Source organism: Belonocnema kinseyi, chromosome 7 (genome assembly GCF_010883055.1).
Source record: "Belonocnema kinseyi isolate 2016_QV_RU_SX_M_011 chromosome 7, B_treatae_v1, whole genome shotgun sequence".
Classification (NCBI taxonomy): Eukaryota; Metazoa; Arthropoda; class Insecta; order Hymenoptera; family Cynipidae; genus Belonocnema; species Belonocnema kinseyi.
Genome location: NC_046663.1, coordinates 46,574,070 through 46,599,591, shown reverse-complemented (window position 1 = coordinate 46,599,591; position 25,522 = coordinate 46,574,070). Strand labels below are relative to the sequence as shown.

At 26.4% G+C, this 25,522-nt stretch overlaps 1 protein-coding gene across 3 annotated transcripts in view; it reads left to right on the top strand.

Moving 5' to 3' along the window:
- Positions 1–378: 378 nt before the first annotated feature.
- LOC117177215 (actin-associated protein FAM107A) overlaps positions 379–25,522 on the top strand; it is a 72,554-nt gene continuing 47,410 nt past the window's right edge. Inside the window, exons 1-2 of one of the 3 annotated variants that reach the window (XM_033367762.1) lie at positions 379–582; positions 1,582–1,920. In XM_033367762.1, the coding sequence (XP_033223653.1) occupies positions 1,633–1,920 (288 nt within the window). In that variant the 5' untranslated portion in view covers positions 379–582; positions 1,582–1,632. Of the gene's footprint in view, positions 583–678; positions 763–1,160; positions 1,373–1,581; positions 1,921–25,522 lie in introns of those variants that run through there. The other 2 variants (XM_033367764.1, XM_033367763.1) reach the window with 2 other exon arrangements.

The window sequence follows — 25,522 nt, the reverse complement described above, 5'->3', positions numbered from 1 at the left end:
TTAAACAAAATTAACTAAAATTAGTTGGATTTTTGTATTGGGTTCAATCGAATTAGTTCGCATTTAAGAGCAAAACGAGAATAAGAGGGAAATTTTACATTTTCCCGCCTTTATATTTGAAACTTTACAGTCCTGGGCCCCTTTCAAAAATAAAAAAAAAATAATATAAAAGTTTGACGTTTAATATTTTGATAAAAAAATCTCAGGTGGTATTATTATTTGTAAATTATAAATTATATGTTTTCATAAAAGCTTAAATGCCTTTTTCTACTTATTCGCTATATGGTAGTTACGCTACTGCATTCGAAAATTTCGAGATATCGACATGATCGATACTCGATCGGTATTCGCTCGCTCGGTAAGTCAACCGGTCGGTCGGTCGGTGAAAGCAATGTGATTAATTGTTATTTTTTATTACTGTTTTAGTGTTTATTACGTGTTATTTTCACGAGTTATAAAAAATTTAAATTATTCTCGTCAATTAGTTCTTGTGTTTCTGAACTGTGAATTTATTTCTAATTAGTTTAATGCATATTTTCACTTTCGATGAAAAACACCGGCCTGGAGGACTGTATATATTAGGTATACATATTATTTATTGTTATAATGAGTTGGGATTGGGTAAACCTGAATGTTCACAATTTGTTTTGTACAAAACAGAATTTTATTACAGAAATTATCTGTAATTATTCTGATTTATATCTCGCCAGTTCTTCAATCATTTTAAATGCTTCGTGCGCCACAAAGTGAAACAAAAGTCAGGTGTTGTTTACTCTTAAAATTTTATAATAAATTAGCTAATACGTAAAACAATAATACTGAAAGAGTGTGCTAATTTTATTAATATTCTTAGTAATGCATGATTTGAAGAGAGCAACCTAAAATTAGAAGCAATATCCATAAAAGTGTTTCCAGTGTTTTTATTTAAAATTTCCGAAACTCACAATATAAACTAAGTGATAGACAATTGGATAAGGACCAATCTTTAAATTATAGCAGAGATAATAATATTTCACAGCATATTCCAGTAGGAACGTTTTTCTTGAACATTTTGGAGTGAGAAATAAATTCGGCAATTATTTTTGACATAGTTTAGTTTTTTCAATCGATTGACGCATGCGGGTATAACCCTCTTTGTGGTCGAATTGAGAAAGTAAAACGAGCTCAATTCCTCAGGGGTTGCAGTTATTCTCCGAGGGTTAAATGAGCGAGAGAGAGAGGGGGGGAAAACGCTTTCGCGTCGAGATTCGTTTATAAAAGTGACATATATCTCAATGTGATGCATATTCGTGGCTTTTGAGATAATGAGATAAGTGTTTTTTTCTCTGTCCCAGAATAACCAACTTATCCTCAACATTTGTTAAAAACAGAGGTAAAATAAGTAATTTTTACACAGAAATCAAAAGTTTAGTATAGATTTTAATTGAATACCAGAGAAATAAAATAACATAAACTCGGCCAGATTTTTGACTTAATTAAAAACTCTTTAAAGTTCAATTAAGGATTTAATTTGTATTAAATTCGGTTATAAGTTTCTTTCTTCAGTTTAATTATATGTAAAGGTAATCTAAAAATGTCTAGGTTTGAGAGGATACATGCTGACCTCTAAAAAGTGCGGAGTCATAAAAGGCAATGATTTCCAAGGATGCCCCACGAATTCGTGAGCAGAACCTTCTGAAGGACGTTTTTGAAGTGTCTCGATCCACCCCGACCTCGCTTCAGCGATGTTTCAGCGATCCGGAATTTTTCAGGAAGCAACAACTCCAAGCGCAACGGGAAAGAGAGGAAGAGTCGAACGACTCCGTGGAAAATATAGTCAGTGGTAGTTGTAATCGAGGCTCGACCAGTTCTAGTCGAGAGAATAACGCGTGCACTGAACCTGTGACTGCAAACGGCAGAATCGCAGAAGATTTGAAAGAGGTGAGCTTCCACTTTTTATTTATTTCGTTCTTAACTGCCACGGCTGCAGAAAATTACTCGCTTTGGCAGAAGTGAATTGCATTTATTTTCTGACACTTCAAAATTAGTTTATTCATTAAAAAAATATTTGATTTTATTTATCATTTATTTGGGTGAGATCCATTTTAATAATGATAGTTACTGACGAATTTTGCAAATTAATTCTGCGCGTTATAATACAATTTTCTTCGCAGGATAAATTATTTAATAAGTTAAATAAAGTTTACGTGTTTTTGCATTTTTACGAAAAATGATTTTTTAGGGAGTAACTATCCTTAGGTACATTTTATTATGTTTCTCTCAAATAAAATCGATTTTTAAAACAAGATCAATGCCAGCGACCTTGAAAACCTGGGATTCTCCTTGAACTTTTTTAAACCTTGAAAACCTGGAAATCTACGTGAATTTCTCACGTGAACCTTCAATTTTAATTTTTTTTTTTTACAAAATAATTCTAAGGATTTCAAAATATTTCAAAGCTTTCATAATATTTAAAAGGGTTTTTAACGTTTCAAAAAGAGTTCATGGATTTTAAAGACTTCAAAAGGATTCAAGGATTTGAAAGAGGCGTCTAGACAAGATTTGAAAGATTTCACAAATATTTCGAATATTTCACAAAAACTTTAAACGATTTCAAAATGTTTTAGAAGATTTCAAAATATTTCACAAATATTTTAATGATTTTAAATGAATACAAAAGGATTTTAAAGATTTTAAAAAGGGCATAGTTAATCAGATTTCAAGATTTTTGAACCTCTAAACAGGGTGTGTGACCTTTTTAGTGACCTTGAAAATCTGGAACTCTCCTTGAATATTTTTTAAACCTTGAAAACCTGAAAATCTCTTTAATTTTTTCACGAAAACCCTGAATTTGTCTTTTTTTCTGTTAAAACAGTAATTTTATCGAAATTCGAAGAGTAATTTAAATCTTTTAGCCTATTATGGAAGAAACATCTCGTTTAAAAAAATTTTTCTGCTGAAAATTTTTTTTATTCGTCAAGATATAATTTATCTTTTGTTTATTACAGAATAAATAAAGATATTTCAAGGCACTTTTTGTTGAGGTGTTCAACTTAGAAATTATAAAAATTATTAGTTTAAAATTTGGATGTTAATTCAGTTTTAGAATTAGAATAAGCCATAGCCATACAACGGATTTTTCGAGGGGCTGACCACTCGGTTTCTGAGTGTACAACAGATTTCAACATGTTACAAAATATTTTACACAATTCAAAATATTTTAAATATCTTTAACATTTCAAAAAAATTTCAGGGATGTTAACCATTTAAAAATGGCGCGCACGCCAGATTTCAATAAAGATTTCACAGCAATTTCACAAAAATTTTTAAACCATATTTCTAAGATTTCAAAACGTTTCAAAGATTTTAAACAATTTCAAAAATTTTTAGTAGATATCAAATATTTCACTAAGGTTTGTAATAATTCAAGTTATTCCAACGAATTCACAAAGATTTCACAAAGATTTCAAACATTTCGCTAAGATTTCGAACATTGCACAAAGATTTGAAAACTTTCAAAAGATTTTCAAGATTTCAAAACATTTCGAAGATTTTAAATAACTTCAAAATTTTGTAGGATATGTCAAAAGATTTCACAAAAGTTTCAAAGATTTCATAAAACATTCATAAAGATTTCAAAACAATACGAAAAGTTCAACAAGGGTGCAGTAGACCAAATTTCACGGACTTCAAAGCATTTCAAAGATTTTCAACGATTTAAAAATGTTTGACAAGATTACCAACGATTACAAAAGATTTCCGAAAGTTTTTTCAAATATTTTAAAGAATTATTGAAGATTTTAAAACATTTCAAGAATTTCAATGATTCCAACAAGGGTACAGTACACCAGATTTCAAAGATTTCAAAACATTTAAAAGATTTTTAATGATTTAAAAAGGTTTTAACAAATTTGAGAAGATTTGAAAAGATTTTAATCATTTCAAACGAACAGAAAAGATTTCACGAACAAAGATTAAAGAAAAATTTCAAAGATTTTATAAAAAATATAAAAAATTTCACAAAGTTTTCGTAGATTTTGAAAGATTTCAAGGATTTAAATATAGTATGGCTTATTTTTCACATGTATGACAAACGTTTATTTCATTATTTGATGTAAAAAACAAGACCTGGAAAATGTCTATTTCTTGACCTGGAAAAACTAGAAAAGACCTTTAATTTTGTTCCTAAGAATCGCTAGATGAATACAAAGGTTTCACAAACATTTAAAAGAATTCATAAGGCTTTCAGAAGATTGAAAGAATTTGAGAAAGATTTCACAAATATTTAAAAAATCTCATTAAATTATTTTTAATAATTTCAAAATTTTTAGAAGATTTCAAAAGATTTCACAAAAATTTCCAATATTTCTATGATTTTAAACGAATACAAAAGATTTTTAAAAAATTTCGCAAATATTTTAAAGAATCCACACGGATTTCAAAATATTTCAAAAAGGAAGTACGCCAAAATACAAAACATTTCCAAGATTTTAAACGAGTCCATATTTTTTTAGAAAATTTCAAAATGTTTTACAAGTTTCAAATATCCCAGTGGTTTCAAATAAATACAAAAGATTTTACAAGTATTTCAAAGAATTTATAAATATTTCAAAAGATATCAAGAATTCAATTTTGTTCAAAGATATCAAAGATTTTAGAACATTTCAAAGGTTTTGAACAGTTTCAAAAGGTTTTAATGAAATGATTTCAAAAGATTTCATTTATTTCAAACGAACACAAAAGTTTTCACAAACAAAGATTAAATAAAGATTTACAAATATTTGAAATATTTGAAATATTTTACAAAAATTTTAAAAGGTTTCAAAATATTTCACCGAAATTTAAAGATTTCACAAAGATTTTAAATTCTTCAAAAGATTTCATCGATCCACAAAGATTTCAAAAAATTTCAAAGATTTCAGAGAATTTACAAAGATTAAAAAATATTCCCGAAGAATGCACAAAGACAAGTTATGTTCGCAAAAATTAAGAAATTATTTCTTCATGATTCTTTCATCAGAAATTGTTGGCCATTTAAAAAATATAATGTTTAATTTTTTATATATGGGTCATTACATGGGAGATTTACAATCAAAATTTTTTCTACAAAACATTTTTCTCGCTTTTTTGTATTCGAAACTAATCGACACGTATTTTTTTTCAATGTGATATTCCAAAATCTCGAGATATGAATTTTCAAAATTTGATAATCATGAAAAATCATTGTTTTCGATCGCTCTCTGTAAAAGAAGCTTTGGAAAGAAAAAATTATTCTTGTACTGATATACCTCCTGTTATTTTTTTCATAACAATATAGTGCATTTTTATAAAGAATTTGATTTATTTTGAACTTGGATAATTTTTCCCACTTCTTTTTACCTTCAAATTTTAGTTCAAGATTCTCAAATATGCAGGAAAAATTTGAGAATGGAGAAATAAAAATTCCAAGTGTTAAGGAATTTTTATTATTTTTAAAAAATTTTATTTTTTTTAAATTTTATTTTTATTATTTTTATTAATTTTTATCTTTATATTATGTTTTTCTAAAATAAAGCAGCGTTTTAAAACAAATCTAATTTGAAAAATGTTTTTGTAGTGAGATATAAAAGATGTGATTTTCTCAAATTTTTGCAATAATTTTTAGGGGGGGGGGGGGGTGATCTACCCCAAAATAATTTTTGATTTCACAAAAAATTGTCTTGAAGCTACACATGCGAAATAATATGTAAAATTACAGTATTTTGTATATAAACAATTATATTATCACCAAGGTATCACAACCTAGGGTGACCCCTGGACCGGGAACGCCGGAAAATGACATTGATTTTTTTTTAAAATGCGGATTTTTTTAAATTTTGGAAGAAAAATCTGTGCCAGTTTGGTTTTAACAATTTTTAAAATAATTAGTTGAATTTTTATCTTCTGTGATTATGATATAATTCATTTTATAATGCGTAATTAAAAAATCATTTACTTTACAAAAGTTTCCGGTTTAGATTTTTATTTTTAAACGTACATTTTTAATTTAAAGAATTTTAAAATGCATTCTTGGAAGACTTGAACAATTGAAAATTAAAAGCATTTGCAATTGGAAATTTTTTGCAGAAAATTTTTGCTTGATAACTAAATAATTATTTTAAAAATCGAACTGTTTTTCAACTATCAAAAAGTAAAAAAGAATTGATTTGTTAAGACGATTCTAAATCAGATCAAAAATTAGGAATGTTGAACGTTATGATTTCACGTGTACTATTTAAAGAATGATTGATTTGTAAGTGAAATTGTTGAATTTTGATGTGCAAAAGACCGAAAAAAATCCGGCTATTGGTAAAAAAATTCCGGTGTATTTAGAAGTCATGAAAAAGTTAAAATATTAATTTCATCTAAATTTGAAAAAATCTGAAATGACACGTAGATTTTTCAAGGCTTTAAAATAAAATTTTTAACCTTTTTAAGGATATCTGAACTATTCAAAACAAAAATAATTCAAATTCTAATGTAAAAATTGGTTAGTTAAAACACTATAATTTAAAATAATTAATTTATTGATTATTTTTTTTTAATTTAGAGCATTGAAAATGATAAGATTGATATATTTTAATACTTCAATTTAAACTTCAATTTTAAATGTTAAAAATTTAAGAGTTCCATCTTGAGTGCTTTAATTTGCAATTCATTTTTCATTAACTCAAATAGAAAAATGGTTAGCTTTAGAGTTCGAATTGTTTATTTAATTGACCGTGCAAAATATTTGCGAACCAGCTATGATAATGTTTAAAAAAGCTGCTTTATTTGAGAAAATCATAATAAAATGTACTTAAGGGTAGTTACCCCCTAGAAAATAATTTTTTGTCTTGAATTTACTCCTGTTTGGCAGTTTTTGGTGTGATAAACAATTTATCGAAAAATTTGAGAAAATTACATTTTCTCAAACCCCTCAAAACCCCCAAACCCCGATTTGGACAGGTAAGAAAAAACGCGTGTCAATTAGTTTTTCGAGTGGTACAACATATGTTAGAATGAAAAAAATTTAAGAAGAAACTGCAACTATCCAGCATTAACACAGAAGAAGATAGTTGTAAACAATAATTTATTCAAATAATTATTTTTGATAAATCGAGTTAATTATTAACTCACTCGAAGTGAAAAGTAGACAAATAGTTGAAAGTTTCATTAAAACGACCGCAACTTTCAAGCATTGTTGAATTTTAATATTATTAACAATAATAATAAATTATTTAGACAAATAATTTTGATAGCTTAAATTAATTATTTACTGCACTCTAATTGGAAATTGGACAAAGTGGAAATTTTTTGAAATAACTGTAATTTTCTATCATTATTCTAAGAGAATATTATCCACAATAATAAATTCTTTAAACAATTATGTTTGTTAACATAAATGAAGTATTACCTTACTATAATAATAAATTGGACAAAAAGTGAAAAGCTTTTAACAAAACCGTGACTTTCTATCTCTATTCTAAGAGAAAATGATTAAAGACAATAATAAATCGTTTAAACAATTTATTTAAACAACAGATTAAATCTATTTTTTCACTTATGGATTTTTTAGGGACCTTATAAAACAAACATATGGGAATGATATTTAAAAAGTAATATTTCATTCATATTCTATAGCTAATTGTGAAGAGAAATGTGTTGAGTTTCAATTCGATTCAGCTAATATTTTGACGATTCTGAATACAATTTTTAAAAGAGTATTTTTTTTATTGGAAATTCATTTAAAAAGAAAACGATTTACATATTTTATTATGGATTCCAACTGCCTACAACTTAGAAATGCCTACGACATATGTATTGACACTTGATGTAAAAAAATTCTAATAATTATGCACTCATTTATATAGCAGTTTTTTAACGTACATACTTCTTATTAGGTTAACCACACACTTTAAAGCTAAAAATTAGTGCAGTCTTTCTTGAGCCACTTACATTCTAATTGGGTGCTTTTAGTACATTTTCTCTGAGCAATTAAAATAAGTGCGATTTATGCAAATATTTAGAGAAGATGCCTGCAAGCTATTAAAAAGTGATTTTCTACAATTCGATTGAAAGCGAATAGTTTTACTTACAGTCCAGATAGCCACTGAATCGTTTTTATGTCGCGACAAGTAGTTATAGGATTGACAAATCTATCGATTAACTTTTTCGTCGCCCGAATTCTAAATTTATTTATTGTTTAAATGCATATTTAATGTAAATTTCTGTGTAGCTGCATTATGCACAGGCCTACTATTTCGAGCAAGAAAATCACATTAAAAACACTCAATGGCTGAATTTTCAACAAATTACTTACAATTTTCACAAAAGATTTGAATCTTTAAGCCAAAGAGACGAATTCTCTATAAAACAATTAAATTTTCAACACAAAATGTTATATATGATATTTAAACTAAACAAGATTTTAAATTTAAAAAAGTTGAATATAAGCAAGAAAAAATACGAATTTTCAACAAAATACTTGAATTATCAACTAAAACAGATTAATTTAAATCTACACAGTTGCATTTTTAACAAAAAATAAATGAGTTTCTACCAAAAAAAAAAAAAAACGAATATTTGACCAAATGCATCAATTCCCAAACAAATAGTTAAATTTTCTACCAAATTATTTGATTTTCGAGCCGAAAATATGTAAAGTTAAAACCAGTCAATTGAATTTTGAACAAAATAATTACATTTTCAGATCTTAAAAAAATTAACCACATAAAACACAAACTTTCAATTAAAATTATGAATTTTTAACCCAAAAATGAACTTTTAAGAAAGTATTTCAATTTTCAACCGAGAAATTGATATTTCAATTAAAAAGTTTTTAATTTAAATTTAAAAACAGTTTTAATAAAAAAAGACGAATTTTCTACAAAACATTTGAATTTTCAATCAAAAACTTATTTTCAACCAAAACCATATAATCTTTAATCAGACAGTTGTATTTTTAGCCAAAAAAGATTAAATTTCTACAAAAAGATGTTCAATTTAAAAAACGTATTAGTTAAGAAAGAAACAAAATTTCAATAAAATTGTTGAAGTCAAACTAAAAAGACTAATAGGTAAAAATTGAATAGGGTCCTATTAATTCAGTTCGCATTAAAGTTTAAAAAATATGAAAAAGGGGAAGATTGAGGCCTGCGATAAATAAATAGAAATTTTGATAATTTATAGCCTAAAGAATAACATTTAAAATTATACATTAAAGTTCGTTTTCAATACTTGAAAAATTTTATGACAATATTTTTTTAATGTTGTTACACTATAAATTATTTTTGATCTCTAAAGTGAGTCCGAGGCCTGCATGCCTCTATGATTCTATTTTAGAAGCGCCATTGACAGGGTGTTCAGCTACCTTGAAAACTTTGAAAACCTTGAAATCTCCTTGAATTTTCCACGAGAACCTTGAATTAATTTCTCTTTCTTCTGACAGAGTTATTTTATGGAAATACGACAATTAATTATAATGTTTTAGTCTATTATGAAAGAAATATCTCGCTTGGAAGAAATCTTGCTACTGAAAAGCTATATAATTTTTCTTTTACTCATTAGAGAATAAATAGATTTGTAGGTATTTTTGTACACTTTAACAATTATTTTATAGATTGCAATGAACAAACTTTAATATTGTGAATAATTCTATAAGATTTTTATTACATTTCCGATATAATATAGAATATTAAAGTATACATTTTTTTGTGATATTCAACTTACAAATGATGAAAATTATTTATTTCTTGACCGGGGATTTTACAAATTTTCAGAAGAAAAATCTGTCCAAGTTCGATTTCAACAGTTTTTGAAATAATTAGTTGAGTTGATATCTTTTTAAATTATATCATTCTGTTATGATGCGTAATTAGAAAATATTTTATCTGAAAAATTCTCTATTTTAGATTTTTATTTTTAAGCTTATATTTTTAATTTAAAGAATTTTAACGTGCAGTCTTGAAGACTTCAGCAATTAAAAATTAAAAACTTTTAAAGTTGCAAATTTTTGATGAAAAACAGTTTTATTTTAACAACTGTAAATATAAATAAATAATTATTAAAACGGATCGGTACTTTAAGCATTAAAAACTGTAAAATAATTGATTTTATCAAACGATTCTAAATCCGTTCAAAGTTAAAGAATTTCCAGATTCGTAATTAATTCGTAATTAAAAGCTTTTATTAAAAAAAATATTGTTTCAGTCTGAATTATTCAATTTTTGACCCATTTAATTTAAAAAATTTGATTAAGAAAAAGGATCATTATTTCATGTTTAGCAATATTTGACTTATAATTTAAGGAGACTAAATTGAAGCCAAATATTTAAAAGCAAACAGTTTGAATCTTCAATTTTTGACATAGAAAGCTTTAAATTGTTAACATTTCGAAAAGCTTTTAAAATTTTAACTTGAAAATTTTTATTGATCTACTTAATAAAATGTTTAATTTGTAAGTGAAATTGTTGAATTTCGATGTGTAAATCATAATTGAACACGTATTAACGTCGTTTTTAATAATATTGGAATTCTCTTAAAGTCTTTTTGAATATCCTGTTAAAATAATTTTTCAAAATGAAGAATCATTTTCAATTTTCCTAGGAATTTTAAGAAAATGTTTTTATTCGTTTGGAGCCTTTCACAATTCATTAAAAGCCTCTACATTTTTTTCAACTGCAAACATCTACATCTTGTTTTAAATTAGGTTGTGAGTATTTGCATCGAAATTTCTTGATGAATAACGAAATTTTTTCGGTGAACACATTTCGTTAAAATTATTTGCAATCATTTCAAGTTCTAAATTAATTTTTAATTTTGTTGAAACTTCTAAATATCTCTTAAAATTACTCTAATTGTTTAAAAAAATAATAAGTTTTCAATTGTTATTGAGAAATCCAAATTTTGAGGACATATTTTTAAATTCGCAGGATTTTCTAAAATTTGTAGGACAAATTCACTTAATTTTTAAAGTTATTGAGAAGTTTCGAAAAAATTTTAAACTACTTCTAGATTTCTCAAGATTTTGAAATAAAATTGTAAAGTTTTTTAAGGATTCTTAAACTATTAAAAATAAAAATAATTTAAATTCTAATATAAGAACTTTTAAGGTGAAAAAATGTAAATTTAAAAATATTTATTGGCCAAAAATAACTGAATAATATAATGTTGACAATTTTTCAATTTTGTTGATTTATTCTTTAATTTAGAGTATTGATAATGTTAACCTGGATTTATATTTTTAGAACTTAATCTAAATCTTTGAACTCTATAATTTATTAATGTTAAAAATTCTGAATTTTGCAGTATAAATTTATCAAACTTGAAATTATTCAGTTAAAAAGTGTTAGTTCCTTCCAGTTTATACGTGTGAATTATTGAACAAAAAAGTTAAAAATTCAAGATTTCCACTTTGAATGCTTCAGTTTGTTGCTTATTTTGTATTACTTGTTTTTTTAATGCTTAGCTTTATATTTCGATTTTTTAATTTTATTGACCGGAAAAAATATTTGCGAACCGGGGAAAAAGCCGGGAAGTGACAGGAAATTTTGTTCTTTGATTAAAACGGTTACCCTGATTCAGTATTTTAGTTTCAGAATTAGAATGAGCCATGTCTATATAACGGATTTTCCAAAGGTTTCACCACTCGGTTTTTGAGTGTACCCCTGATTACAAAACATTATTAAAGATTTCAAAATATTTTAAAAGGATTTTGAATATTTTAAAAAGATTTAAAAAGGCGTTTGAACCGTATTTCAAATATTTCATAACAATTTCACATAGCTTTTAAAACTATCAAAAGCTTTCACGGATTTCAAAGATTTTAAAACATTTCAAAGATGTGAATCGATTTCAAAAGGTTTAAAAATATTTTAGAAGATTTGACTAAGATTTTAAATAATTCAATGATTTCAACGAATGAAAACGATTCCACAATAAAAATTTTTATCAAGATTTCACAAACAAAGATTCACGAAAATTTTCACAAATATTTCAAAAGATTTCAAAGATTTCACAAAGATTCCGAACATTTCATAAAGATTGCAAGAATTCTAAAAATTTCAAAAATGTGTGCACGCCAGATTTAAAAGATTTCCAACGTTTCCAAAGACTTCAAAGATTTTAAAAAGAGTAAACTAGGTTTCTAAGATTTTAAAAAGGGTAAACCAGGTTTCTAAGATTTTAAAAAGGGCAAACCAGGTTTCTAAGATTTTAAAAGATTTTACACAGATTAAAAATACTTTAATGATTTTCAAATTTGATTTCACATAAATTTCAAAGATTTCAAAAGAATACAAGAGTTCCAAAAATTTCAAAAAAGATCCAGTACACAAGATTTTAAATATTTCAAAAGATTTTTAACGATTTCAAATTTTTCACTGATTTCAAACAAATATGAAAGATTTCACAAATATTTCAAAAATGTTAAATTTTTCAAAAGGGTTCAACAAATTTGAGAATATTTAAAAAGATTTCAGTGAGGTCAAACGAACAGAAAAGATTTCATGAACATAGATTAAAGAAAGTTTTTACAAGTACATCAAAGATTTCATAAAAAATTCAAAGATTTAAAGAAATTTCACAAAGATTTCAAATTTTTCAAGGATTTTAAAGATTTCATATATTTTCAAAAAATTGAAAAGGATTTCTTAAGATTTGATTTAAAAGAGTTTTCAATATTTCTCAAAGATTTGAAGTATTGCAGAAGGTTTCAACGAATTAACAAATAATTCAAAAGATTTCACAAAGATTTCAAAGATCTCAAGGATTTCAAAGACGAGTTATGTTCGCAAAAAATTAGAATTTGTTTATTTATGGCTCTGCTTTCTTGACAAATTGTTGGCCAATGAAAAATTAAATCGCTCATTTTTAACATCTATAACAAACGGCTATTTCATTATTTTATGCAAAATAAAGGAGAACTGGAAAAACTTGACTTCTTGACCTGGAAAACCTGAAAAAGACCTTGAATTTCGTTTCTAAGAATCGCTGCATACTCTGATTGATGTAATAGAAACGGGTCAGTGGCATAACGTGATAAAGATAACAAAACAAATGTCATTTATGCCGATGATCTTGTTTTAAGCTTAGAGGCTTTATAACATTTTAACCAACGCCAATAAAACATAGCTATTTTTACTTGTTATTATAATAACATACTATAGTAAGCTGATTTCATTGAATTTTTGATAATAACAAACTAATAAATAGTCATCTATCTGGGAAGACTGTAAACATGTTTACAATATTTAAATTTATGTCAGGGAACAGCGAGCTATACATAAGTAACTTTCACGGATAATAAATGTCAAATTTTAAAATTTTCTTTTTGAAATTTTTTGTTCTTGTTATAAAAGATTCTATGTTAAAAATCTTGGAAGATTAAAATTCTGGTCTTTGAATATTAAAGGTCAGAGAAAATGAAAAATTCAGCATAGAAAAATTAGGGCATTTTTTTAACGAGGTTTGTGACCACCTTGATATAATATTCTTTATAGTCATTGATTACTTTTTTTATTAATTATTTTTTAATATTTAAAAATTTTTAATATTATTATTTTTTTATTTGAGAAAATTTATCTTTTCGGTATAAAAATTCATATGCATACTTAGGTAGAATGTTAATCTATTTTAGATAAAAATGCAACTGATTGGTTAGATATTAATCTTCTTTGGATCAGAGATCAACTATTTTGTTTGAAAATTCGTCCTTTTTCTTTGAATTTAATTCGGTTTTTTATTCAAAATTAAAACCTTTTTTGGTGGAAATAGCTATTACATTATTGGCTGATAATTATTATTTTTGGTTGAAAATTGAACTATTTGGTTGAAGATTGAACCATTAGGCTAAAAAAAATTAATTTTTTGTAAAAAATTATTCTCTTTGGTTGAGAATTCGTTTTTTTAAATTAAAAATTAACTATTTCAGTTGAAGATTAATTATTTTAGTTGAAAGTACATCTCGTTGGTTGAAAATGAATTTTTTACTGAAAATTTATCTTTTTTAGTTGAAAATTCATGTATTTTGTGGAAAAATTCCGTCTTTTTTGGTAAAAAAATTAACTTTTTGGTTGAAATTTAGTTGTTTGTTTGTTTAAATAGCAGCTATTATATTTCTCGTTGAACATTCAACTGTTTTTAGAAAATTCGTTTTTCTGATGAAAATCTTGTCTTTTTTTTGTAAATATTGAAATATTGGGTTAAAAAGTCATTTTTGTCGTTAAATATTTAGCATTTTAGCTGAAAATTTGGTTAAAAATAAATTTGTTGCATTACAAATTATATTTTTTTCGTTATCAATTAAAAAAAATCTTTGAAAATTCATGTCTTTTGTTGAAAATTTGTCTTTTTTGGTAGAAAATTAATATTCTTGATTGAACATTCGTTTTTTGATTACAAATCATCTTTGTAGGTTGAGAATTTTTTTTCTTTGATTGAAACAGCAACTATTATATTTTTCGTTGAAAATTCAACTGTTTTGTAGAAAATTCGTTTTTCAGATTGAAAATTTGTCTTTTTTTGTTAGAAGTTGAACTACTGGGTTAAAAATTCATTTTTTTGTATGCAGTTTCATCATTTTAGTTGAAAATTTGGTTGAAAATGACTTTTTGTTAGTAAAGAAAATTGTTCTTATTTGGTTGGAAATTTATTTGAAAATTTATGTATTGTATTAAAAATTCGTTTTTTTTTGTGGATAATTAGTAATCTTCATTGAAAATTCGTTTTTGGTTAAAACCCATCTTTTTAGGCTGAGCGTTCAGTTCTGGTTGAAAATTCATTCTTTGTGAAGTAGCAACTATTATATTTTTGTTTGAAAATTCAACTATTTTATGGAAAGTCCGTCTTACTGGTTGAAAATGGGTCTTTTTTGTTAAAAGTTGAACTACTGGGTTAAAAAATCATTTTTGTTTGTTAGCAGATTCATAATATTATTTGAACATTCATCTCTTGGGTTAAGAACTTGACTATTTTGTTAAAAATTAATTATTTTAATGTAAAATTAAATTTCTTCAATTGTGGTGAAAAATTTATTTTTTTAGTTAAAAATTGATCTATTTTCTTAAAATGTGATGTATTTCGTTGAAAATTATTTTTTTTTGTAGAAAATTAATCTTCTTGGTTAAAAATGCAACTTTCTGATGGAAAATTTATTTTGCTGAAAGTTTATTTTTTGTGTTGAAATAGCAATTATTATATTTTTCTTTGAAAATTCAAATTTTTCGATTAGAATTAATCTTTTTTTGTGAGAAAATTCTACAAATTGTTTGAAAATTTTATTTTCTAGGTAGGCAATTCCAGTATTAGGTTAAAAATTCAAATGTTATTGTGAAAATTAAATTTTTTTGTTAAAAACTCATATTTTTTGTTTGCAAATTCGACTGTTTTATTGAAAACTCATCCTTTTAGATTGAAAATTAATCTTTGATGGTAGAAAAGTCATCTTTTTTTTAATAAATAAATTTGAGAATAAAAATTTGTATTCTGTTTGTGAAATATTCTATATAAAATATTACTAAATTAAGATTCTGGTCTTTCAATATTAATGATAAGGGAAAATGAAAAACTGGTCACGGAAAAATCAGGGAATTTTGAAAATTAAATTTTGCGGACACCCATCAGGGTATACAATTCGCTGATTTTTTTCTGACAAATTTTTCATTTTCCTTGAGAATTTTAATTTTGTAACATTTTTAACATTGAATTTTTTATAAAATAATGAAACCGTTTCAAATTAGAATGTCAAAATTACAAATTTATTTATTTCAACCAAAAAATATGACTTTTCTACCATAAAAGATGAATTTTCGATATCCAAAAGGAAGACTTTTCAACAAAACAGTTGAGTGTTCGACCAAGAAAGATATAACTTTTTAAAAAATACTTGAATTTTAAAGAAAATAATTAATTTTTTTAAAACATTTGAATTTTTTAAACCAAATACTGAATTTTTCTCAGCCATATGTCTAAATTTGAATGCTAAAAATTATAATATCTAAACTTCAATGATTCTTTTACCCGTTTTAAATGCCAGAGGTGATGCATCATCCATATTCTTGAATTCTCAGAATTTCCAGCCGTTGTTGTATGGTTCGAGCCTTAGGTTTTGAATTAGGTCTGGAGTCCGGATCAGGACTGCAGCAGGTTCCGCCGACCTGCCAGCCATTCTTTGTGCGGAATTTTATTTAAGCTGTATTCACATGGAATGGATTTTGATCCATCATTTGGCTCGCCACATTTCCTTATTTTATATCTCTTTCATTATTTTATTTTTTATTTACGATCTAAAAGAAATCTATTTTTGCAGGAATAATTTTATGCAAAATGAGCATGAAAAAGATCTACAATTAAAAACCAGAGTTCCAAAATTATTTTATTACTTTATTTCATTGATTTATGGAAGCTGTCATAAATTTAAAAAAAAAATCAAACCATCAATCGAACTGTTCTTTAAATAATACGAAAAATAGAGAAATTTAATTAAATTAATGAAATATTTCCGTTCTTATATACGTTGCTGCCGTATTTGTGGATATAATTTTTTTTCTCTCTTCGAAGATACAAAAAAAACTTTTCCCTCAAAACAAACTGCATGGGGCTAAAGCAAATAATTAAATTCAAGAATAAGTCCCCGTGTGAGATGAGCTTTAAATGTTCCTGGCTGCAGGTTGCCCGTGCTGTGTTTACTGCCGTACCTTAAACATTTGAGTTTACAATCCAATTTCAAGCAGCATTGCTTTTCTTAGAACGCGGTAAATACATAAACTTCAACGTGCGATCTTGTCAGATTCGAGTGAGTACAATACACCATGCTTCCATGTGATTGTAAAAATAATTTGTTGTTTCAGCGTAAAGCGATTATCTGGTCAATGACCACGGTGTTTCGTATCCTGGAAATCCTTGAAAATCTGGAAAAGTCCTTGAATTATTTTTTACCCAGAAGAACTGGGAAAAGTCTTGGAATTTTTGTCATGGTCCTGGAATTTTTATTCCCTTACAGGCCTCGGACTCGTCACACGATTAACACTATTTTACACTTTTTTGTACGATGACACTATTTTACTACTATTTTGAAAAAAATTACACTAATGACACCATTTTATCACAATTGTCTGCCAATGTCAATATTTATGTATATAGAAATTTTGGTATGTATTATTTTTTTAATTTTCATTGTAATGTCTTAAAATTTTCAGTTTTCATAAATTCTGTTTGAAAATTGTTCATTTTCAAACATTTACATTATTACAAATAATCCCTTTTAAACGCTTTTATTTAGAAATGTTACAAATTCAATTCCATTCCATTCGAAATATTACCCATTTTTTCAAATTTTACATAATATAAAAAAGTTTGATTTGGAACGTTTTTAATTCTTAATCGTTTGATATATTTTTTTCTATTTCAAACATTTTCAATTCGAAATTATTACTTATTGTTTCAAAAGCATTTAAAAATGAATATTAAAGAATATGTTTAATAACGGATTTTTTAAATTGTTTATATTTTTAATGCAAGAAAATAAAATCTTAGAGAGGCATGCACGCGTGCTTTGGGCGCGTGCATTTATTGCTAGTCTTTATCTTTATATAATATTAATTCAGAATGTAAACATGCGTATTAGAATTAGATCGCACGTGCACAGCGAAAGGAAAGTGAGTGGTAGCGTGACCTCTACATTTTCTCCTGCAAAAAAATATTTTTTAAAAATAATTTTAATAATTATTTATTTAATTTTTATCGAAAATTATTCCAAGAATTAATTTAATTTCTAATATTTAGTAAATTATTAATTTAATTTAAATTAATTGAGTGTACTTTTACGTTTTGTTTTCAATTACGAAAAAGTAACTTGGGAAAACATATTAATAATTAAATATATAAAGAAATTTTTTTATAAAGTGTACTACAGAAGTTTTTAAAGAAATTTAAAAAAGTCAAATCTTACATTATACAGAACTTGGCGGGATTTATATTATATCATCAATCTCCTACACTCAACTATTTTTCATTAAAATCATTTTACTTAACATTCAATACCGCCAAGTTCGATGATTTTTAATATATTGCTTCTTACAATTCATCTGAAAACTTCTATATAGTACTTTTAAAAAATTTTCTTCATAGATTTTATTAGGAATGTTTATTTGCGATTAAAAAATTGTATAGGTACACTCAATTAATTTATATTAATTTACTAACTTAATGTTGTATAATATATATAATCTGTTCAGAAGTTCTAAAATTCCTAAACATCTTTTAAAGTTATTCCAATTTTTCCTAACTTTTTTTACCATTCTGCAAAATTACAAAATTGCTTTAAAATTTTCCAGATTCTTTTTTGAAATCTTTTGTTCCAGTTCTTCAAAACTACATTTTGTTAATTTAAAAAAAAAATATTATCAAAACTTCTGAATATCTTTGAAATTTACTCGATTTTTAAAAATTTTGTAATCTTACGAAATTTAACATTTTTGGTTTAAAGTCTTCTTCAGTCTTTTTATATTGTTAATGCAGAGTTGGAAAAATCAGGTTACCAACAAAAAAATGTGCGATATCTCGTAACCACTACTTAAAAAAAAAGGAATATTTTATGCAAAATTTTCCTTGTGTAGACTTGGAAGTATTAAATCAGTACAATAGCCAAACATTTTTTTCTTTTACATGATTAAATAAAATGATTTTGTTGATGAGTATGAAAGGGCATTATTTTCATATTCATTATTATAAGTTTTATTTTATATTATATTCGAAAATCTCGATACTTTTGCTTGTCTTGTCGAGAATCTCGCTTGACCGAACCCCAAAAAATCTGTTTTTTGCACATTGAAGATAAGTTCAAACTTGGATCCAACATTTTTTTATATTTATAATTTTATACGATATTTCAATAATAAAAACGCCTTTTATTGAAAATTGCCCATAATTTGTTTGCCCATAGAAAGTACAGCACATCGGGATCAAAGTTTAAATTGTTGAAATTTAAACTTTGACCCGGATGTGCTAGGTTCAAATATTAAGCGATTTACAACATTTGTTTGCCTTGATTTGGTTTTTCTCAAGGTGATTTTTCCGCACTACGCCGTTTCTAGTTTTGAAAAGTCGCAACTATTTAGCATTACTATAGGAGAAGATAGTTATAAAAAATAATAATTTGCTTAAAAAATTATGTTTATCAAATTTAATTAAGTTTTACCTCACTTTAAATGAAGAGTGGACAAAAAGTTGGATACTTCAGAAAAAACTGCAACTTTCAAACATTTATCAAAGCGAATATTATTACAAATAAAAAGTAATTTTTTGAACCATTATGTTTGTTAATTGAATTAATTATTAGCTCACTCTAATTGAAAAGTGGACGAAAAGTGGAGAAATTTCGAAAAACCGGAACTTTCAGCATATTTTTAAAAATAATAATCAATTATTTAAACAATTTACAATGGGAAAACCCCCAATTTTTCACTAATGGGGGTTTTTTGAACCCTATATACCAGACTTATGGGTGTATCATTTAAAAAGTCTTATTTTAGCTTTTTTATGCATATTTGTTGTACAATTTGTCTGTTTTTAATTTATTTTTGTTTGAAAATTGTAATTTCAAATAAAAAAATAGTTTTTATTCGTATTCTATATACAGAGAAATATTGAGTTTCAACTCGATTCACCAAATATTGACGATTCTGAATAAAATGTACAAAACATATATTTTTCTTATATGGAAAATACCTGTCAAACTTCATGGGACTTGTGGAACCTCTAAATAAAATTCTTTGTTTTTAAGGCACTTTTTTGTCTGGATTCGAATAAATTTGGGGTCCATATTAATAGAAATTTGAGGGAAAAAAATTCCAATGCATCTTTGGACCACCCTGATAGATAACCCTGTTGATGGGCGTTTGCCACGCGCTTTATTTCCTCTTTTTATACTATAATATAAAAACTTTATTGTGCCTTCGCATGATGCAAATAACTTTGCTATGATTATATTTACAACTAATGTTCTTATTCAAATTAACCGTGCATAAATGACCCCTGGAAATTATAGGAAGTAATTTTATATGTAGTTACATTTTACACACGACTGTTATACTTTATACGTCAATTTTAAACATATAGTTATCTTTTATGTATAGAATTTCCCGCAGTGCAAATTCTGAGATGTTTTTGCATTTTAGATTTAATTTTAATGTTTCTTACACATCAAGATTTCAACAATGAAGCAAAGTTGCGCCTAATTGCGTCTTTCGCAGTTTCCCGGAATTAATTTAGTTGATTAAAATTGTTCAGTAGACCGTTTTTTATCGTGAGATTTGAGATATTCATAGCAATTGCGAAATTCTTATGTGTTCGTTACTCAATCTACTTGGTATTGTACACCTGCGTTATAAAACAGTAGATATAGAAAATGAGTACGTAAATACAAAATTTATATTAGGAAACGCAAGGTAAACATGTTTACCTTTGCGTAATTAAACGTAATTAGGAAAATCACAATTTTATCTATGCCAATTCTAACTCCTTCAGAAAATGATGAAATTCTGAAATCGTTTTAAAATAATTTGTAAAAAGTCTAAATTTTAAATGTTTGTGTAATGTTTGAAGAGAAAGATATTGAAAATTATGAAATGTTTTTATAGGTTCAACCATAGAGTGTGGCTGGTGTATTTGGTTGGTTCAGCAAAAAGTGTTAGTTGGGTCAATCAAATATTTTCCATATTTTGATACTCCTATGCTTTCCATCAGGCTGATGGGATATCTTCATTATACAATAAGCAGAAACTATAAAAATATTTAAGAAATAAATAAATAAAGGTCTGGTTTTCCAGAAAATCTTTCTTATTCGTTTCTTCAAATTTCGAAAACATGAAGACCAAAAATGTTTGGAAACCCCCCACTGCTTATATTCTGCCCATTATTTTTGACAAGTTTCTAATAATAAAAGAAGAGCATCCTTTTATCAGACTTATGTGAGCTAAACCATTTTTGAGACAACGAGGATTTTTATTCCTAAAAATATAATTTTTGAATTTCCCTTGCAAACGATGCAAAATATCACGAACAAGAGCAAGAGATATTTTTTATATAACTTTTTTAGATGTGCAAACTTTCATCTCAACATTTTGTCGTATCTTTCGCTGTTTGGGACAATAATTATAAAAAGAAAGCGGTAAATATCGTGATATAAATATTAAATACGCATAACTGCGTTCAAATTTTTTTCCTCACAAATCAGTAAAATACGCATTGCCTAATTTCCTCTTAAAACAACATATTTCGTCTCTGATAGATTCTGCGACGTAAAGTATAGAAGCTGTCTGATTTAAATTGATTCGGGCAATTTATTTTTAAACTATATTTATATTTTTAATGTTACAAAATAAAAGCAAGGGACATAAACTTGCTATTTACGTTATTATATTTTATAGTACTTTACATTGAAGCAAATATAATTTAATTTGCTAATATTATGAAAGTACATTAACAATCGCTTCTTTGTTTGCGAATTAATGCAAATTGATAGTGTTATCAACAATTCTGAGAAGTTTCTCAAGATGATATAATACCCTCTCTGTGTCTGTGATGCTTGGTCATCCAAACATAAATTTTATATACTTAAATATAGAATAACGTCTAGTTTTGAAACGGAGAACGAATGCACGCTATTACGCGAGATTTACAATTATTAAAGATGCAGTTAATTCTAAATAATATTTCCGGGTTCCCGTCGCATAAATCTTAAGGGTAACTCATCGTCTGCTCAGAAAATAAATCATATAGAGAAAGTCTATAAGGATGTACGAGTTTTGTTTTGAGAGCCCTGCAAATAATTTATCGAAAATGTCTGATGCGCGTTGATAATCCTGGAAAAAAATTCCTGAAAAATTCTAGGTTTTTCCAGGTATAATTTTTGATATTTTAAAATTAACTAAATTTTCTGGATTTATTATAAATAATGCTTTTTCAATTTCTAGGGATGAAATTAATTTCTTTAATTTAGAAAGATTTGACAAATAATATTACAAAATATTAATAAATCAATAAGATGAATTATCTGCGAAAGTGATGAATCTTTAATTAGAATAAAATAATTTTATAAACTAGAAAATTTATTTTTCGATCAAAAATTAAATAGTCACATTTGTAGTAAAACACTTTTTAAAAAAAACTCAAACAAAGCGATGAATTTTTAACAAAAGAGTTTAACTTTCAACCAAGTAGTTTTATTTTCAACCGAAAAGATTAATTTTCAACAACAATGATCAATATTTAACTGGAATATTTGAATTTTCAATACAAAATTTGAAGTTTCATACAAGAAGTTTAATTTCTAACTGAAAATACAACTTTTCAACTAAATAGTTTAATTTTGAACTAAGAAAGATCAATTTTCAACAAAACTGATGCATTTTTAACTAAAATTATGAATCTTTAACTCCAATAATTGAACTTGAAACAAAAAAATAAATTTTCAACTAAATTGATGAATCTTTGATCTGGAATAATTGTAATTTTAATCAAAAAGATGAAATTTTAACCAAGTAGAATAATTTCTACCAAAAAGACAAACTTTCAAAAAAATACACGAATTTTCAACGCAAAACGGTAAATCGTCAACCAAAAATGGAATAGTTTAATTTCCAGATAAAAAATTAAGGTTCAACCAAAGAGAAAAATTGTCAACTAAAATTATAGATTATTTTGATGAGAACAGTCATCTTTTCAATTTAAAATTTTTTTTGTTAATTATTATCAAAAAAGTAGCTACATTAATAACCAAGGAGATGAATTTCTAATAAAGAGCATTAATTTTTAACAAAATAATTATTTCGACTGTATTAGTTAAATTTTCAGTATGGAAATCAATTTTGAGCCAAAGAAAAAACGAATTTGATTTTTAACAAAATAGTTTAACTTTAAACGGAGGAATTACATTCTCATTCCAAATCTGATGAATTCTGAGCCAAAGATGTAGTAGTTGATATTTCAACCAAATAAGATTTTAATTTTGAATCAAAAACAGTTGAATTCGACAAAAAAGGCCATTTTCAACATTAGTTGAATTTTCAACAAAGAACGATTTTTCACTCATGAGAGAATAAAAATTGCAAACAAACTATAGACCCTTTCAGCAAAAAAATTACTTGCAAATAAAAAAAACAAACTAATTTTCAACAAAATAGTTAATTACAGTAATATATAGCTACTCTTACAAATAAAGAATAATTCTTATTCAAGTTTATATTGCAATTAAAATAAATAAGCAAGGTCACGAAAAAACGCCCTGATTTTACCAGGTTTTCCCAGATCTAGGGTGACCCTGAATACTTTAGGGTAGGCCACAGATTTCCAAAAATTTCTTATATAATTTTTCTTACAGCATTTAAGAAAACCCTCAAAATAATGAAATGATTCTGCGAATTATTCCATGACTCTCGAAATAGTTAACAGATATTCGTTGATCTAGAAAAAGCATTTGACAAAGGGGATAGAAGTAAACTTTGGGAAGTCTTGGAGGAGTACGTACGGACTCAATGGATAGTTCCTACAAGCAATAAAAACAATATATGCAGATAGCAAAGCGAGTGTAAGGGTAAATGGGAAACTGAGTGACTGTTTCGATATTATGCATGGCGTTAGATAAGAATGCGTTATGTCCTAATAGCTATTTAGCATATTCATAGACAAGTGTCTAAGAATGCCTGTCTTCGACGAAGAAGGTGTGAATCTGGAAACAGTGAGGGTACGTGGGTTAGCTTTCGCAGATTATAAGGTTATTATGGCATCAATCGAAGACTTGCAAAGAATGTTGATCAAACTGAATACATGCATGAAGAACATGGGCCTCAAAACTAACGTAAATAAAACAAAAATTATGATATTTGAAGGAAAGGGTGAGAAAGCAATTTGCAACATTGTCCTAAATTATGAGAGAATAGAACAAGTTATTAAGTACATTTAACTTGGTAGTCTATTCACTACTGACGAAAAGATAGACTGGGAATTAGATAGGCTTATAAATGAGGGTAAAAAGGTTATCGGTAGAGAATGGCCCATTATCAAAAGTAAAAGCGGGCACATTCTCATCGTGCGCTAGGCGCGCGGCTCGCTTCGCTCGCATATTTGAGCGCGCCTAGGGCGCGCGACTGTTGCTTCTCGCGCTCGATGATGTATTTATCTTTCGCTACACGCTCGGTCTTTATATTCTCGCGCATTCTTGCGCAAACCTTTCAAAATTAAGACTCAAAACATCCACGAGTGTAATTTTGTGATTGTAAACTTTTTTTTTGTTAAAGCTCTTTTGATTTTAACGAACACATTCTCATCACGTATCTCGTGCTTTGCACTCGATTCTGTCGAACTACATTATACACAATACTTTTCAAATATAATACATTTTTATGTAACTCTGCCTCGGATAGCTTATTCAAATATTGCAAAATAAAGCACAAATTGTATTTATCATGATAATTGTAACATTTGTTTCGTATTTTGCTTGAAATTGTATTCTAAGCTGCGCTGAAACATGTATCATTGCAATCAATTTACATAATTACAATTCATAATATGCATGAAAATTGAATCATACTAATTCTTATTTCCTTGTTTTTATAATATTTTTTGACTTTTAATCTTGTTTTTTACGATTAAAGAAAAACTATTGTTCATCTGCATATGGTATAATATAGGAACCTTTATAGGATCCTTTGTCCACTTTCGGCTTTTCTGTTCTTTTTCCAAAAATGTAATTTTTTTATTTTTAATATTATTTTTTACGATTGGAAGAAAATCTACTCGTCCTATCGAAAAATTATTAATCATAAATTTATACGTCTTTTTAGGTGCACAACTTTTGCCTGTTAATTTTAGTTCGTAATTATGTCATTTTTTAAATAAAAATTTATATTTTTATTTTGAATGTTATTTTTTACGACTAAAGCAAAAACTACGTGTCCTATCAAAAATTATATCTCTTTTTTGGATAAACCAGTTTTGTCTCATTTTTTTCGTAGCTTGTGTCGTTAGTCCAAAATTTTGTGATTTTGTTATTTTTTATGTTGTTTTTTACGGCCACAAACAAAAACTACGCGTCCTATCAAAAATTGATTAATTAAAAATGTGTAGTCTTTTCAGGGCGCGCAATTTTAGCTTATTCATTTTTTTCGTATCTTTCTTAGTCTGACCAAAAAATGGAATTTTTGGATTTTTCATTATTCATGGTACAATCTAATTTGGAATTTTCAACTTTTCGACGAAATTCAAAAAGTTGTTATCATAATCTTGTAGGGCTTTCAAAAATCAACGTTTTTCTTTTCTTGGCTTTTTTTCATATCATGCGTTGTTTGGCTTAAAATGTTTATTTTAGTTTTTTTTTTTGATTTTGAAAATGCTGTAACTCTGATAATTTTTTTTTTTTTTAGAAAAAAGTCATCAGGATAAATTGTTTGAGTTTCTGAGCATTATGAATAACCGCTGATAGAATTTTGAAATCTCGAAAAAATGTGATTTCAAAAATTTTGAAAATGCGCTCACTTTTTGAATTTTG